Source organism: Nannospalax galili, unplaced genomic scaffold (assembly GCF_000622305.1).
Source record: "Nannospalax galili isolate Female #2095 unplaced genomic scaffold, S.galili_v1.0 scaffold702, whole genome shotgun sequence".
NCBI lineage: Eukaryota > Metazoa > Chordata > Mammalia > Rodentia > Spalacidae > Nannospalax > Nannospalax galili.
In genome coordinates this window covers 3,172,712-3,188,780 of record NW_008348657.1, presented here as the reverse complement: position 1 = coordinate 3,188,780, position 16,069 = coordinate 3,172,712, and the positions used below count along the sequence as shown (strand labels likewise).

The following is a 16,069-nucleotide window of genomic DNA, read 5'->3' as shown; positions in this document are numbered from 1 at the left end:
TTTTTAGAGCAAGTACTTTAATATTATGTTGCTAGCTCTTAAGGTCATTAAGTTCTGGGTCCTCTGAATGCAGCAAACATAAATGTTGGCTTTAAACTTGGAAGGGTGCCTGCTTGTTTGGGGCTTTCTGTAAGCTGTTCAGCTATAGACAGTACTGTGAAAGTAGCTCTTTACCTCTAAGGTGAATTCAGTGGCTGGGATCTCTTCCAAATAGGCCATTAAACTGCTGGATAAATTATTGGCAGGAAGGCAACCCTCTTAGCCATTGTTAGGCCTGGTTGCCATGTGACAGTTTTATGTCTTGGCTGCCCAGGTCTGAATGGGGAATTGTGAGCAGTGTCACTTCTACATTTCTTTGGGGATTCCTGGAGGAAGTTGGGAGAGGAAGTTCATTTCCCTTCCAGGCCCCACAGTCACTATGGGAACCAACATGCCTTTCCCCATGGCCAGAGACACAGAACATCATTTTCAGGTCCCATTCTACCTGTCCAACAAACAAGTGCCTTTGGTAGCGTTGTTAGATTGCTTTGCTTTCCCCAGAATCTAGAAGGCAGGGCCTATAGCTGGAATCACAGTGTTTAGAAAGGCTGCTTAGAAACACTGCCAGATGATCAACTCCCTGCAGTGTAGAACACAGCACTGATTTAGTAGCTCAGAGCCCAAAGTGAGCTGATTTGTCTGAATGTTGAGCTTGATATGAGCCCAGGACATAGCATATCCATCCAGGACATAGGGTAGCAGGCCTGGACATAAGGTATAAGCTCAGGAGACCGAAGGTGAATTTCCCTGGAAAGTTGATACCTGTTCTGTTTTGAGTTGATATGTTTCACTGCACAATAGACTTTTGTTATTACTTTTCAGGCCTTGCAATTAAAGCTTAAGGTGTGTGTGTGTGTGTGTGTGTGTGTGTGTGTGTACATGCATATGTGAATACAGGGGCAGGTACACCTATGTGCATGTGTCCAGAAGCAGCACACATACTACCGTGACCGGTTTCTACGTGGTTCCAGGGGTTTAAACTCAGGTCCTCATACTCACACAACAAGCAGTTTGTTGACCAAGACAACTCCCCAGCCCTTTTTGTTTTGTTTTGTTTTTTAGAGACAGGGTCTCTCTATGCAGAGAAGGCTGGCCTTGAACTCTGGATCCTCCATCTCTACCTCCTGAGGACTGGGATGATGAGCATGCACCACCAAGCTTGGCACAAAAACTTCTGTTCTTGTTCAGGAAAGAGAAATCTTTATTTTGTCTACAAAATTTCCAACAATATACTAGAATCTTTTTCTTGGAAAGATCCAAATTTCAATGTTAACCCAGCTCTTCCAGTGTTGTTAGTGATCAGATGAAAGTGCACAGGAGAGCAGATTGTGTGCTCAATGTGACCTGATGCCAGAGCCAGCATTTACAGTCATTCTGAGGATGAGAGGGCAGAGGACTCTTTGAATGAAGGAGTCACTCTGGAGCAAAGTAGTTACAGGATTTTCTACCAGAGGTGATACCATAACTTGCCTTCATGAAAAAAATAATAGAACAGAGGCCAAGGAGATGGCTCAGTAGATAAAAGCACTTGTGGTACAAGTCTGACAACCTGAATCTGATCCCTGGAACCCAGGTAAAAAGCCGCTTGTAGTGGCACATGTTTGTGATCCCAGCATTCCAGTAAACATGTGTGGCAGAAACAGAATCAATTGGAAGCACTCCAGCCAGCTAGCCTAGAGTATGCAATGCTTGGGGGCAGGGGTGGGGGAACCAACCCTACCTCAACAAATGTGAAAGGAAAGTTCCAGAATTTTCCTCTGACTTCCTCACAGGTGCCATGGCACACATGCACCTGTACCCACACGGTAATAAAAATAATAAGAAAAATTTAAAACTAGAGTAGATTATAGTGTAGTTATTTAGCCAAATTCACTTGTTTCTACCTTTTATTTATTTCTGAGTTCATGTAGCACACATTAAAGCAGGTGGCACGTCAGCTTATAAATTAGGTTCGTTTTGGGGGAAGTGCCCAAAGTCTCTCCTTGCATTGTGTACCCGCCCACAGATAGACTTAGGATCTGTGCGCAGTCAGTGCTTCTCCAGTTCCTGTGCTTCTGTTAACATCGGCAGATTTATGTCAATAAAGCTACCCTTGTCCATTGTGATGAACTCTCAGATTTGCCCCCTATAGCTGAGATATGTGTGTGTGTGTGTGTGTGTGTGTGTGTGTGTAGGTCAGAGGTCAGCCTCAGGTGTTGTTGCTCAGGTGCCATCCACCTCATGTTGTCTGAGACAGGGTCTCTAATTGGGACCTGGACCAAGTGGGCTAGGCTAGCTGGTCAGCAAGCTCCAGGGCTAACCCTGTCTCCCCACTCCTGAGGGTTGCAAGAGTGTGCCACCACGCCCAGATTTTTTTGAGTCTTGGGAACAAATTCAGGTCCTCATGCTTGTATGGCAAAGTGCTTTTCTGACTGAGCTTTCTACAGCCATGGTGTTTAAGGATGATCTTGAGTCCCAAAACAGGGAAGCAGGCAGAGAGGTGCAAGAAATAGTCACCTCTGTTTAGATTCTGGTTACTGCTATTTTTCAGAATAAATTGGGACCTTGAGGTTAGAAGATCTGAGCAGGAGCCCGGGGCACTGCAGCAAGATGCCCAGGACAGTGAGATGTGGGGGTACCTAGCACTAGGTGCACCTAGCGTAGCATCTGATCCACTGTGCTCTGAACTGCACATTTCAACTCTCACTGTGGCTATTTCACCTCAGACTATACCTGCATCTCTGTTAATTTGAGTCACAAAGAGAAGTATGTTTCCTGCTTCAGATTTTAAAGACTTGTGAGGGTTCTTGGCGCTTCTGATCATGCAGATGAGTAGGCAATGACCTGGGCCTGTCAAACAATTTCCCTTTCAAATCCCCCATACCCTTGCTCTCTTGTTTCCCAGGCTTTGCTGATCTCTGTTCATCCTCCTGCTGTCCTCATCCTGGCATCTTAGATACATTGTTAAGGGACTTCACTTCTACCCAGCCCCGAAGTCCAGGAACAGTCTTTGGGAGCCAAGGCGCTTTGCCTATGCACAGCCCCAGCCTCCACACGGTGGCAGTGGAAGCCTGCACTCCAGCTGCTGCCTTCCCCGAGACTGGCTTTCAATTCTGCAGTCTTTTGAAAGGCGGTCTGACTGTCGCCTTCAAGTGAGCTTCCTGTTAGAGTCCTCAGGACCAGTCTGATATCCTTAAGTGTCCTCCAGAGAGGGTGGTAATGTGTTGTACTGACTTCATTCCTAGGCCGTCCTCCCTGCATTCTGTCCACATGCCCCCAGTAGACCCAGAACATCATGAATGACAGGCAGGAAAAAAGGGACCCTAATCCCTAGGCCAACAGGGAAATCTAGGGAGGCTGGATTTCAGACCACGTTTTTGCTGTTAAGGGGCAGGTGAGAAGCAGTGTGTCGTTTGATTCCTTTGTGACCTGAAGCAACTTCCATGGGGCAAGCGACTCAGAGACTTTAGCGCTTTGTGGCCACTGCCAACCAAGACCCAGCTCTGTCTATGTAAAACATGCTGTCCCAGCCAAGCAGAGACTCAACTATAGTCCTTTGAGACAGGGTCTCACCGTGTAGCCCACACTGGCCTCAAACTCAGTTCTCCATTTGTCTCAGCCTCTGGAGTGCTAGAATTCAAGGTGTGACCCACCAGGCCAGCATAGCCTCAAATTTCATTCTCTGCCAAGGCCAGCTGTTCTCAAACTCTTTACCATCAGTCACTATCTCTGTTACTGCTTTGAGCACACACTCCTCTGATTTTGCCCTGAACCTGACTAGTTTACCAGAGACCAACCAGATCACAGACTGATGGACACCAGATGTGCAGGCTGTGTAGTACCGTTGAGAGGATCAGTCTGCAGTGGGATACTTTCATCCCCTCTGCTGTTCAGAGGACATAGGAATGTCCTTGCAGGATATAGTCTTTGTCCCACAGCTCTTTAATGCAGCTGCAGACAACATCGCATAAATGAGAAGGAAAACAGGTCCCAGCAGAGTGGGGAAGAGTTACAGAGCTCACACAGGAAAGGACTGACTTCAGAGGTATTCAGAGTAGCAGGAACAAACCCCTATCCACCTGTCTAGCTGGTGATGCTGAAGGACATGGTGACCTCCCAGGTGCCTCGATGGGCAGCTGGTACTTGTGGATCATAACTGCCATCAGGACCCCACAGAACTGTATGTATAGGAGGGAGGAAGTCTTCTCTATTAGAGCAATGCTTTATGGTTTTGCTAATCACAGACTCATCCCTCCTGGCTGCACAGGGAGCAAGTGCAGGTGACAGTGTGTACTTGTGCTAAGGACCAGCCGCTTGGGATGCTCAGAGCATAAGGTGCCTTCAGTTCCTCTTGAATTGTCTAGGATGTCAAAAGCTGGTGAACAAAGTTCCTTACAGGGAATTCAGTCTGTCTTTTGAGTCTGTGTTAGATGCTGGTCTGAGTAGGGGATCCACCTTTTTCCTCACTCCTGCAAAAGACAACCGAAACAAGGCATTATCTGTAGAAAAGCACACAGCCATCTTGTTACCTAATAAAGGTCAGCAACATGAGGTAGACCAGAAAGAAGCCTCTCACCGAGTGCCTGATATATGGGCAGCTCCATTCAGGGCATCACATTCAGTGTGTCCCAGTTCTCATTTTCCCTAGGAAGGAAACACCTCTACCTCACAGGTACAGATCTGAAATGGGTAATAATGAGCTTGAAGTCACAGTAGCCAGCAGTACAGCAATAGGTTAAACTTAGCTCTGTTTATTCTAGAACTCATCCAAATGTTTGGAAAAGAAAACCAAACTAGGACATTTAAATTATTTACTCACAAAAGCTATTTATTATTTAAATTTTAAAAATTTATTTATTTATTTTATGTGTAAGGGGGCATGTGATGGTTAGAGGACCACTTTCGGGAGTCAGTTCTCTCCTTATAAACTCAGGTCATCAGGCTTGGTGGCAAGTACCTTTATTCACTGAACCATCTCACCAGACAGTGTTAATTTTTGAGACAGTCTCATGTACCCCAGGCTAGGCTCAAGCTCACTATGTAACTGAGGATGGCCTGACACTTCTATTCCTACTATTTCTACCTCCCTGATGCTGGGATTACAGGGTGTGCCGCCATGGTCTGTTTATGAGGCATTGAGGACTAAGTGTTATACATGCTAGGCAAGCTGTCTGCCAACTGAGGCACATCTCCAGCCTTAATGTGTGTCTTACTGTTTTGAAACTAGAAACCTGCTAAGTAACACAGGTGAATGAAGCTGATGAGCAGGCCTTCCTTTTGTGTCCTGCTTCTTGGCAGGAAGCATCAGCCAGCATGCCTCTAGCAGAGCTGTTTCTGAAGCCTTATGTAATAGTCATCCCTTAGGTTGTCTCTGTTGGCAGGATAGACTCTGTATACCTTCAGTTCCCCACCTAGGTGTGCGTCTCTTCATGACTCCTGACCCTGCGTAGTCATGACCTACCTCACCTGCAATATTTCTTGGCTTCTGTGAAGTCCTGGCAAGTTTTTGATCTTTCTGACCCTATCCTAATAAGTCACCTCCATTTATATCCTATTTCACCACAAGTGACAGAGCTGTGTTTCTCAGTGGTTTCCATGCAAACTATCAAAGTACAAGTGGATGCTGTTTTGCTAAAGCAAATGAGTCTCTTTTTCCTGTTAGGGGCAGATGGGCTTCAGCTGACTGACAAGAAGGAAAGGATGGCCATATTCGTGAACTGCTCTCATTATTGTGATAAAATATCCCTTTCCTATGCTGGGATATTCCCCAGTGTCCTTGGATTTCTGTGTAGTAAGTAAATGCATCCTAGTACAAGCCAGTCACCAAAGATTTGTCTCCCACATTCTCAGAGAGATTCTGCTCAGCTCCTCAAGCACCACAACTTCAGACAGTCCAGATCCATCCTCTGGAGATGCAGCAGTCAGTGCTCTCCAACAACAGCTGTTACTCATGGTAGCTCGGAGAACACAGTCAGAAACCCCACAGGTATGTGCACCCAGTGTTGCTATAGTGGCTGCTCTGGAAGCAGTGGGTCTTTAAAAACATGTGTGGCATGTTTGCATGTGTGCATGCGTGTGTGTGTGTGTGTGTGTGCTGGTATTCATATGTGCAAGTGTATGGATTTGAGAGGACAATTCTAGAGGACAATTGAATGTCCAACTTAGGTATCATCCTCAGAGTGCTTTACACCTTCTTTGAGACACAGTCTCTCATTGATCTGGAACATTCCAAGTAGACTAGACTGGCTGACCATTGGACCCCAGAGACCCACTTGTTTCTATCTCCCCAGTGCTGGGACACTAAATGCATACCACCATGTCCAACGTTTTTTTTTTTTTACATAGCTTGTGGGGATCACACTTGGGTCCTTGTGCTTATAAGGAAAGCACTTTACTGACTGAGCCATCTCCCCAAACGCACATGCAGTACATAAGACCTGTGTCCTTTTGTAAATCATGTCCTCCCTGACTGTGCCTTGATTTGTTATTCAGGCTTGTCTGCTGAATGATCAGTAAAAGAGAACATGTAGCTAGCAGGTATCCCTCTACTGACGTTACCTGGGTTCTGCTGGCTCTCACTTGCTGTTCCAAATGTATTAGAAATGTGTTCATATTGATATTTAGTTGCTAAGATACATGAATCCCTTGAGAGCCTACTGGGCTCGTTTGCTTTATAGTTTTTGGAACTATATACTTTAAAAAATATGATAACCTTGCTTATACTAAGCATGCAAAGATTCCAGAATATTTGACTTGGAGGAGTGGCTTTGTTTTTGGTGTGGGTAACATCGAGGGTGTAAATGAGAAGCCTTCTGCTTTTTGCTGAGAAATTCCTTGTTCATTCACTCATCCAGGCAAGTTTTAATGAGACTCTGAGGAGGCAGAGCAAGGATTCCAAGCCAGGAGTACCATAGATGGACAGACATAGACCCAGACTTCTCTATAAGCTGAGACTGGAGCCAGGGTCTCAGTGAGGAGGGATGAAGGGGAGGCTCCTCAGGAGAAGGGATGCTTGGATTTAGACCTCTGAGAAGGGCGCCCCTCTTCTGGCAGAGATTGAGCAAGAAGAACTGCAGTCAGACTAAAGTCCCATCCACGGGAAGTTTCTCAGTTTCCATGTTTGCCTTCCTCCTGAAAAGCTGCTTCCGTTTCTTCTAAAATGCCTTCCCTTTGCAAAATTAATATTGTTTTATGGCTGGTTTTGGATGTCTTCATGTTTCCCAAATAATGCTAATAATGTAGTTTGTTAAAATTTGTGCATGATTGGCTGATGAAATGGACAGTTCTCAGAAGAACAAACACAAATGGCCAATAAAGTATTTTTAAAACGCTCAAAATCCCTAGTCATCAGGGATATGCATGTTGAAGCTATGTTGAGAGATCGCCTCACAATGGATGGTTTCAGGAATCATTATGTTTAGTAAAGTAACCCAGACTCACACAAATACCATGTTGTCTCTCTTGTGTGAATCCTTGCTTTTAATGTTAATGCATGAAGGTATGGGGGGTGTGTGGATACAGGTCATGAAAGTAGAAAGGAGACTATGACAAGGGAAAAAAATAGGTGATGAGGAAGGACCGAGATGGGAAGGACACATGGGGCACAAAAGAGGAAAAGAGACTGCAGGGAGTTACACGGGGACCAAGAGAGGGAGGAGATGAGGGAGGAGGAGAATCAATAAACACTATGCTTGAAGGTGCTGTACAGATACTTCATACCTGTATGCTAATTTAAAAAACAAATTAATTGGTTAAAAAGAAATTTGTGCATTATTGCTCAGATGTGCAAAATAAACAGTAAGTAACTAAACAACCAGTGAGAACACTTTCTGCCTACTGAAAATACGTGGGTCTGGAGCCCTAGTGCTGTGGGCTGCATGCAGGTAACTGAGCCCCTTCTGGCTGGAGAGACTTTAAGAGATGGGCTATCCAGTGTATCCTTGGACCCTGACTTCAGGAGATATTCCCTTCTTCCCTTTCATGCACTGAGGGTCCTCCTTGTCCTCCTCTCCAGGGTGTCTGGGTACCCCTATACACATGGGTAGAGGTAGATGTGGAGGGCCAAGCATTTTCCCAGAGGCCTGCCACCAGCCAGTATAGAAACTAGGTGTGGCTCTGGGTGAGGCTGGCTCTGCCCCACCCACAAACAGAGACCTCTCCATTTGCCCCCTTTTCTGAGCTGTGCATCACACAATGTTTTTACCTTCCACCGTGTCTTTGAGGTCACCTGTCTTTCCTGCACCTCTGAGGGCCTCAGACTTCACCTGTGGGTTTCTGCCATACATGGGTCCTAGGTCAGTCTGTGAGCTCTCTTGGCTCCACCTCAGGACCAGTGTCCAGTTCTCACCTCTGCCATGGTGCACATGGCCCCTGCAGAAATCCACTGACTTGGAGAAACTTAGTTTCTCCCAATGCAGGCCTGGGCAGGGCCGGCTGTTCCACACTCCTACATCCAGGATGTTAGTGGTGAGTGACCAAAACGCTTTCCTAGAAATCTTGAAGTAGCTTGGAGTGATCTGACTGCTCCTGATGTCACGGTGGCAGGACTGAATGGATGAGAGGACTTTGGAATCATCAGAGGCACAACCCCTCATTTAACATTTCAGAAGCATTCTGGATCTAGCAGAAAAATGAGCGCAGACTGCAGTGACATATCAGAACACCCATAGCACCCTTTCTTTCACTCTTAAAACTCAGAGAGTGGGAGACCTTAGCAGACTGCCTGAGAGTGCCTGGATCTGGCCTCCTTGTGCCTGTCCCTCTACACTGGAACCAAGTGTGGCCCTTCCTACTGCTCCAGGGCTAGACTTCTCTGCCCTTCAGTAGGGGCCCAGACCTTAGCAGACTGCCTGAGAGTGCCAATATTGGGCCTCCCCTTACCAAGCGTCCCAAATTGTGCTGTGACAGTTCTCTAGTACGGGCCCAGACCTTAGGAGGAAGCCTGAGAGTACCTGACTGGTGCCTGACTTGGGACTCGGGAGATCCTGAGTAGCTGGGCTGAAGCCATCAGGTCCCTCCAATATAAAATAGAGAAAGGGAACCTGAAGCCTAGACTAACCAGCTTTATATCCCCTATAAGAAAACAACCAAGGCACAGTCAATAACACACATAGCAGCAGACTTCAACTCAACAAAGGAAGGCTTGAGTTTCATACATGAACCACGAACAACAAAAGAAATCCACATGCTAGAATCACAGCAGAAAAATAATAATTTAAGAAACCAAAATAATATGATCCAACCTGTGGAAAAGTTTTACAAGGAGAACCCCCTAGAGATAACCCAGGACACAGAATTTAAAAGAACAGTCATAAACATGATCAAAGAATTCAATGAATTTAAAGAACACACAAACAAATCAAAGAACTAAAAGAAGATAGGGATAAATTTCTGAATGAATTCACAAAAGAGATAGAAATATTGAAGAAAACTCAGGCTGAAATGAAGAAGGAAGTGAAACACTCAATAAACCAATTTGGAAACAACAGGAGAAAGCCTCATGGATAGAATGAATGAAATAGAAAACAACATTAAACTGGCTGATAAAGTTGAAGAATTGGATCATTTAAGCAAAGATTATGAAATTAAAAAAAACAGGAATGGAATATTCAGGAAATGTGGGACATTATGAAAGATCAAATTTATGCATCATAGGCATAGAGGAAGGATAAGAATTTCAGGTTAAAGGTATACCAGATGTTAAACAGGATTATAGGAGAAAATTTCCCAAAATTAAGGAATGACATGCCTATACAAATACAAGAAGCATATAGAACATCAAACAGACAGGACAAGAAAAGAAACTCCCCATGGCATATCATAGTAAAAACAATATTTGTACAGAACAAAGAGAGAATAATGAAAGCTGCAAAAGAAAAACAACTCACATATAACAGAAATACCATCAGAATTATATCTGACTTATTAATGCAAAGTATGAAAGTCAGAAGATCCTGGACCAAAGTATTCCCAGTTCTAAATGACCATAGATGCCAATATTACCCAGTGAAAATGTCTATTATAGTTGAAGGGGAAAGAAAAACCTTCCACAATAGGAATAGGCTGAAAGGATACATGTCCACAAAACCAGCCCTTCAGAGAATACTTGAAGCAATACAAAGAATAGAAAAAAGGAACAACTATACCCAAGGGGCAACAGAAAGAAATTAAATGAAGATATAATTGTGGAAACACAAAATTAGACCAAGAATGCAAACAGTAATCAAAATGATGGCAATCAGTACACATCTTTCAATAATAACTTTAAGTAACAATGGACTGAACTCCCCAGTCAAAAGACACAGGCTAGTTGAATGGATTAAGAAGCAAAATACATCTTTTTGTTGTCTTCAAGAAACCCATCTCACCATCAAGGACAGGCACTACCTCAAGGTGAAAGAATGGAAAAGAATATTCTAAGCAAATGCCACTAAGAAACAAGCAGGGGTTGCAAATCTATTATCTGGCAAAACAGACTTCAAACTAAAACCTATCAGATGAGATAAAGAGGGTCATTTCATTCTGATCAAAGTAACAATTGACCAAGAAGATATTATAATCATAAACATATGCATCCAATTTCAAAGAAGAGTGTTACAGGCCTTTAAGAAACAGATTCACTCGAACTCAGTAATAGTAGGGGACTTCAGTACCCCACTGTTTCCATTAGACAGATCAACCAGACAAAGAATAAACAGACATCTGAATTAAATGATACCATACATCAAATAGACCTAACAGACATCTATCAAATATTCCACCCAAACACCAAAGAATGCGCTTTCTATTCAGCAACCTATAGAACTTTCTCTAAAAATTGGATATACTGGGGCATAAAACAAACCCTAACAAATACAAAAAAGCTGAAATAATTCCATATATTCTATCAGACCATAAATGGGGAGGGTATGGAGGGAGGGTCAGACAGGGAGAGAGAGAAATAGAGGAGAGAAATAAACAATGCCTAGCTAGTTTAAAGAATCAGAGGGAATCATATGACTCCAAAATCCTACTGAAAAATTGCATATACAATATCTCTACTTGAGTACATGTGTATAGCTGAAGGCTATATAACAAGAAACAGTGCCAGACAGGAGAAACCTTCCTTTGAGTTGTTGGCCAGGGTAGTCCAAGAGACTCCCAAAGTTACACAGGCTATTTCCAAAGCCCTTGATTGTCTCCCAACACTTGGAGGTAAGATTCTATTGCTGAAGACAAGACATAGTTTGGACACAGGATTTGAAGCAATGGAGCTGGAACTGACCTGGAAACCCCCTCCCCTGAAGGCTAGCGCTCATAGCTTTGGAGAGTGCTATACAAGCTGGTAACATCAGTTGATGGTTCAACTCCAGCTTCAAGTCTTAATAAGCACATCAGTGACCAGCACAGCAACAACATTGATGCAATAGTGGCATTTTGTCGGGGGGGGTAATTGGACTTAACCCAATCAATGGGAGGAAACTAATCTGTGTACGCTACTGTAAATCTAGTCAACTACACGTAGCTGATGAGGTCATAGATCTTAGAGAAACCTGAAGACTGTCGTATTCCTAGATAAATGTGATTTATTATATGTAAAATATGGATCCTTAAATTTACAGACAAGTATCTTAGTCACCATCCATCAAAGAAGCTACTTTTTCAACAGACAGAGATCATTACAGAGTCCCACAACTGGTCACACACAGATTGTCTGTGGGTTGCCCAAGCCTAAGTGGTACATCTATGATGCAACCTGTACACCTGAAGCTCACAGAACGTGAAAAACGATGAAGCGAACACTAACGCATCTTTCCGTTCTCATCAATGAAGCTCCCTCATGCAACAGACGGCCAGGAACACAAAAAGGGCCACAAATGGTCAAAATGTAGAGAATAAGAGCCTAAAGAGTATGGATCTTTGGACACGACTTTATTAAAATCTACCCACCCAGGGCTCAGGGACCATTGTGGAAGAGGTGGTGGAAAGAGTGTAAAATCTAGGGAAGAGGTGCATGACCATATGGAAATAGATTCCTACAGGCTCCTGGGACCCTTCTCATATGAACCTACAGCAATACTGTCAGCATGCACAAGACCCATGCAAACTATGTAGACAAAAACCCAGCACAAAACTGTGGAAATGGACAACGGGCTCCAATCTTAGTTGAAGTATTATTGGCAGTTGATTACTGCTGAGTGAAGAAGTGCTGATTGTCTTAAAGTGAAGGACTCTGGATAGGCTGACTAGACCTTTGTGGATGAACTTGCACTGAGGGACATCTGGGGACACTAACTTAACATGATAGGCCTTCACACAATTGACAGAGTATATGAACTCCAGTGGGGAGGCTATGTGCAAGTGCCAGTGGGGAAGGGGGTATAAAGTTCATTAAAAGGTTCTGTATGAAGTACCTGAAAATTCAATAAAATTTTTAAAACTCAATAGACCTTAATATATATGGCAGAATGCATGAAATCCAATGAGTGGGCTATGGTCAGGGGGTTAGCAGATGAGGGACTCTGAATATGATTAGGAATACTATATGAACTGCACAAAAATTCAATAAAAATATACATTATAAAAGGAAAAATACTCAGTAAGTGGGGCCATCAAAATGGCTCATTGGGGACTGGAGAGTTGGCTCAGTGGTTAAGAGCACTGACTGCTCTTGCAGAGGACCTGGACTTGGTTCCCAGTACCCACATGGTAGCTAATAACTATCCATAACTCCTGTTCCAGGGGATCCAACAATATCTTCTAACTTTCGTGGGCATTGAATGACATGGGTGCACTTACATACATGCAGGCAATACAGTCATGCACATGAAATAAAAATAAGAAATAAAAAATATTTTTTTTAAAAAGATAGCTCAGTGGGTAAAGGCACTTGTTGCCAAATCTGCTGACCTGGGACCCACATGGTGGAAGGAGACAACTGACTCCTATAAATTGTCCTCTGACCTCCACAGGGACATCATAGCAGGCATATGCACACACATAAATAAACGTAATAATAATAAAAACCTCTGCAAGTAGCACAAAGGTATAAAATCATAAAAAACTACATTCATCTGTAGAATTTTGTTGTTACTTAACCAAATTCATTGATAAGATTCATTCCTTTTTTAGTTTTTTGAGACAGGGTCTCCCTGTAGCCCCAACTGGCCTGGAACTTGGTATGTAGACCAGACTGGCCTTGATCTCTCAGAGATCTGCCTCTGCCTCCCAAGTGTGGATTAAAAATCTACACCAACACCCCCAGCTCTTTTCTTTAATAAAAAATTTTAATGAATTTGTGTATATTTCATACATAAAATCATCTTTATACCCTCTTCCCCTTTGGCACCCTCCCATAGTCCCCCAACTGAAGTTCATACATTGTCATTTGTATTAAGGCCTATTATGTAAAGTTAGTATCTCTAGATGTCCCTAGTGCAAGTTCGTCCACCAGGATTTAGTCAGCATATCTCGAGTCTCTCCCTTCAAGATCAGCTTTTCCTCACCCGATAGTATTCAGCTGCCAATAATTCTTTGATTAGGGTTGGGGCTTGCTGTTCTTACCGCCATTTGCTTGAAATATTCTTTTCCATCCTTTTACCTTAATGTAGTAATCTTACTTAATCTTACCTTGAAGGTGAGGTGAGTTTCTTGCAGACAACAAAAAGATGGATTTTGCTTCTCAATCCATTCAACTAGCCTTTGTCTTTTGACTGGGGAGTTCAGTCAATTGATACTTAAAGTTGTTATTGAAAGATGTGTACTGGTTGCCATCATCTTGATTACTGTTTGCATTCTTTGTCTACTTGTGTTTCCACAATTATACCTTCATTTAATTTCTTTCTGTTGCCCTCAGGATAGAGTTGTTCCATTCTCCATTCTTTAAATTGCTTCAAGTATTCTTTGAAGGGTTGGTGGACATGTATTCTTTTCATGTCATGGAACATTTTTTCTTTCTTCTGCAACTATAATAGACATTTTCTCTGGGTGTAGTATTCTGGGTTGGCATCTATGGTCGTTTAGAACAGGAAATATCTTAGTCCAGGCTCTTCTGCATTTCATATTTTGCGTTGATAAGTCAGTTGTAATTCTGATGGTTTTCCTTTATATGTGAGTTGTTTTTCTTTTGTAGCATTCAGTATTCTCTCTTTGTTCCATGGGGAGTTTTTTCTCTGATCCTGTCTATTTTGTGTTCTATATGCTACTTGTATTTGTTTTTTAATAAATAATTTATTGAGAATTTTATACATGCATATAGGGTATTTTGATCAAATCCATGCCCATTCCCTCCCCTCTAACTCCTCCCATATCTCCCCATCACTTTTTTCAGATAACTTCACATACTCTTTCTTCTTCTTTGATTTATTTTTCATGGGGCTTTTGGCTACTCTAACATTTTCCCCTCTGAAGAGGTAACCCTAAAATCTTTTAAGGATTAGATACAAGCTCCCAAATATTTTCGACATTTTTGGCCATTGGGATGGAGTATGTTGCCAAGAGGCCCAAGGGCATTGTGAGTTTTAGCCAAGAAACAGGCTACAGGGTCTTTATACCCTAACTGCCTAGCCAATTCCTACCCCTATTCTTATCACACCATCCTCTGAAGAGGTTACCCAAATTGCCAATAGGGAATTGGGATGCAGACCATTCTGGGTCCTTCCATGCTGAACAGGGACTCAGGGTGAGGCAATTGGAATACCTCTTCAGTGGGTCTATCTAAAAGACTCCCAAATTGCATAATTCTTATCTCTAGGGGGAAAAGAAAGTCCTTGAATCATGAATAGGAGATGTGAAGGAGAAGTAAAGGCAAGAGTAATTAGCATTACAAATTCTAGACAGGGAACTAGAAAAAACTCAGAACAGGGCAATTTTCAAAATTTCATATGAAAGTCCATTGGAATTTCTTAACAAGGGCTTCCAAAAGCATCCCTCTGTTTTTCTTTTGTCTTCCAAGGCTGGACTCTAGAGTGATGGATTCAGGATTTGCTTTCAGGTATTTTGATAGCTGTTGGAGTGGTTAGAATCAATGTCCGTTCCTTCTCAAAGGTTTCTAGATAGGGGGAGAAACCAAATTTAGCTATCATTTTAAAACAATAGCTGGTTGTCTCCCTTAGGTACAGGTGGGCACTACAGTATTGGAGACCAAGAATTGAAGTCTTACATCTAAGCAGCACTTTCTGGTTAGGAACAAAATTATCAATGAGAAATAATTGTCTAGATAACTTTTTATATAGACTTAAGCCTAATGTCTGGGAAGTGTAATCCCTTGAACTCTTAAAAAAATATATTGATGACTTTACTCTTTGGTTATACTTTCCTTTTGGGTGTTTAAGACCATACAGTTGGCCCAAATAAATCAATTTACTTTTACACTTAAGGTCATTTGAGGATCTATTCCTCAGGGGTCACATGGGCTTGGGAGGAGCGCCTGGCTCCTTTCTTTTACCAGTTCCATCTATGTGAAGATAAGTCAAAGGTCCTGCACAGCCATGAGTAGCTTCATTTGGAAGCATGAATGGGATGTTTTCTCTGAGTTGACCCTCCTTTTTGTAGATTAGACACTGGTTCAAGTCCATCTCATGGGGTCTCCATGGCCTCCCTGAACAAGAGGACAGTTACAGAACATTTTGAGAGATGTTCCTTTGGGTATATGCCAAGGAGTGGTATAACCGGGTCATATGGTAGGTTCATTTTTAGTTTTTTAAGAGTTCTCTACCCTGTTTTCCATAGGAGTTGCATGAGTTTGCACTCCCACCAGCAGTGAATGAGCGTTCCCCTTTTTCCACATCCTTGCCAGAGTTTGGTATCATTTGTTCTCTTGATCCTAGCCACTCTGATTAGAGTAAGGTGATACCTTAGGGTGGTTTTAATTTGCATTCCCTAATTACTAACAGTGCTGAACACTTTTTGAGATGTGTTTTAGCCATCTTTATTTCTTCCTCTGAGAACTCTATGTTTATATCTTTAGGCCATCTTTTGATTGGGTCATTTGGTTTCTCGATTTTTTTGTTTTTTGAGTTCTTTATATATTCCGGATGCTAAACCTTTGTCAGATGTGTCACTGGTGAAGATT

The 16,069-nt window shown here is 42.8% G+C and overlaps 1 protein-coding gene across 3 annotated transcripts in view; it reads left to right on the top strand.

The window, feature by feature from the left end:
* Pcnx2 (pecanex 2) overlaps positions 1-16,069 on the top strand; it is a 237,929-nt gene that overhangs the window by 41,202 nt on the left and 180,658 nt on the right. For all 3 annotated transcript variants that reach the window (XM_008845820.3, XM_008845819.3, XM_008845818.3), the window contains one exon: positions 5,869-6,004. In XM_008845820.3, the coding sequence (XP_008844042.1) occupies positions 5,869-6,004 (136 nt within the window). The remainder of the gene's footprint in view (positions 1-5,868; positions 6,005-16,069) is intronic.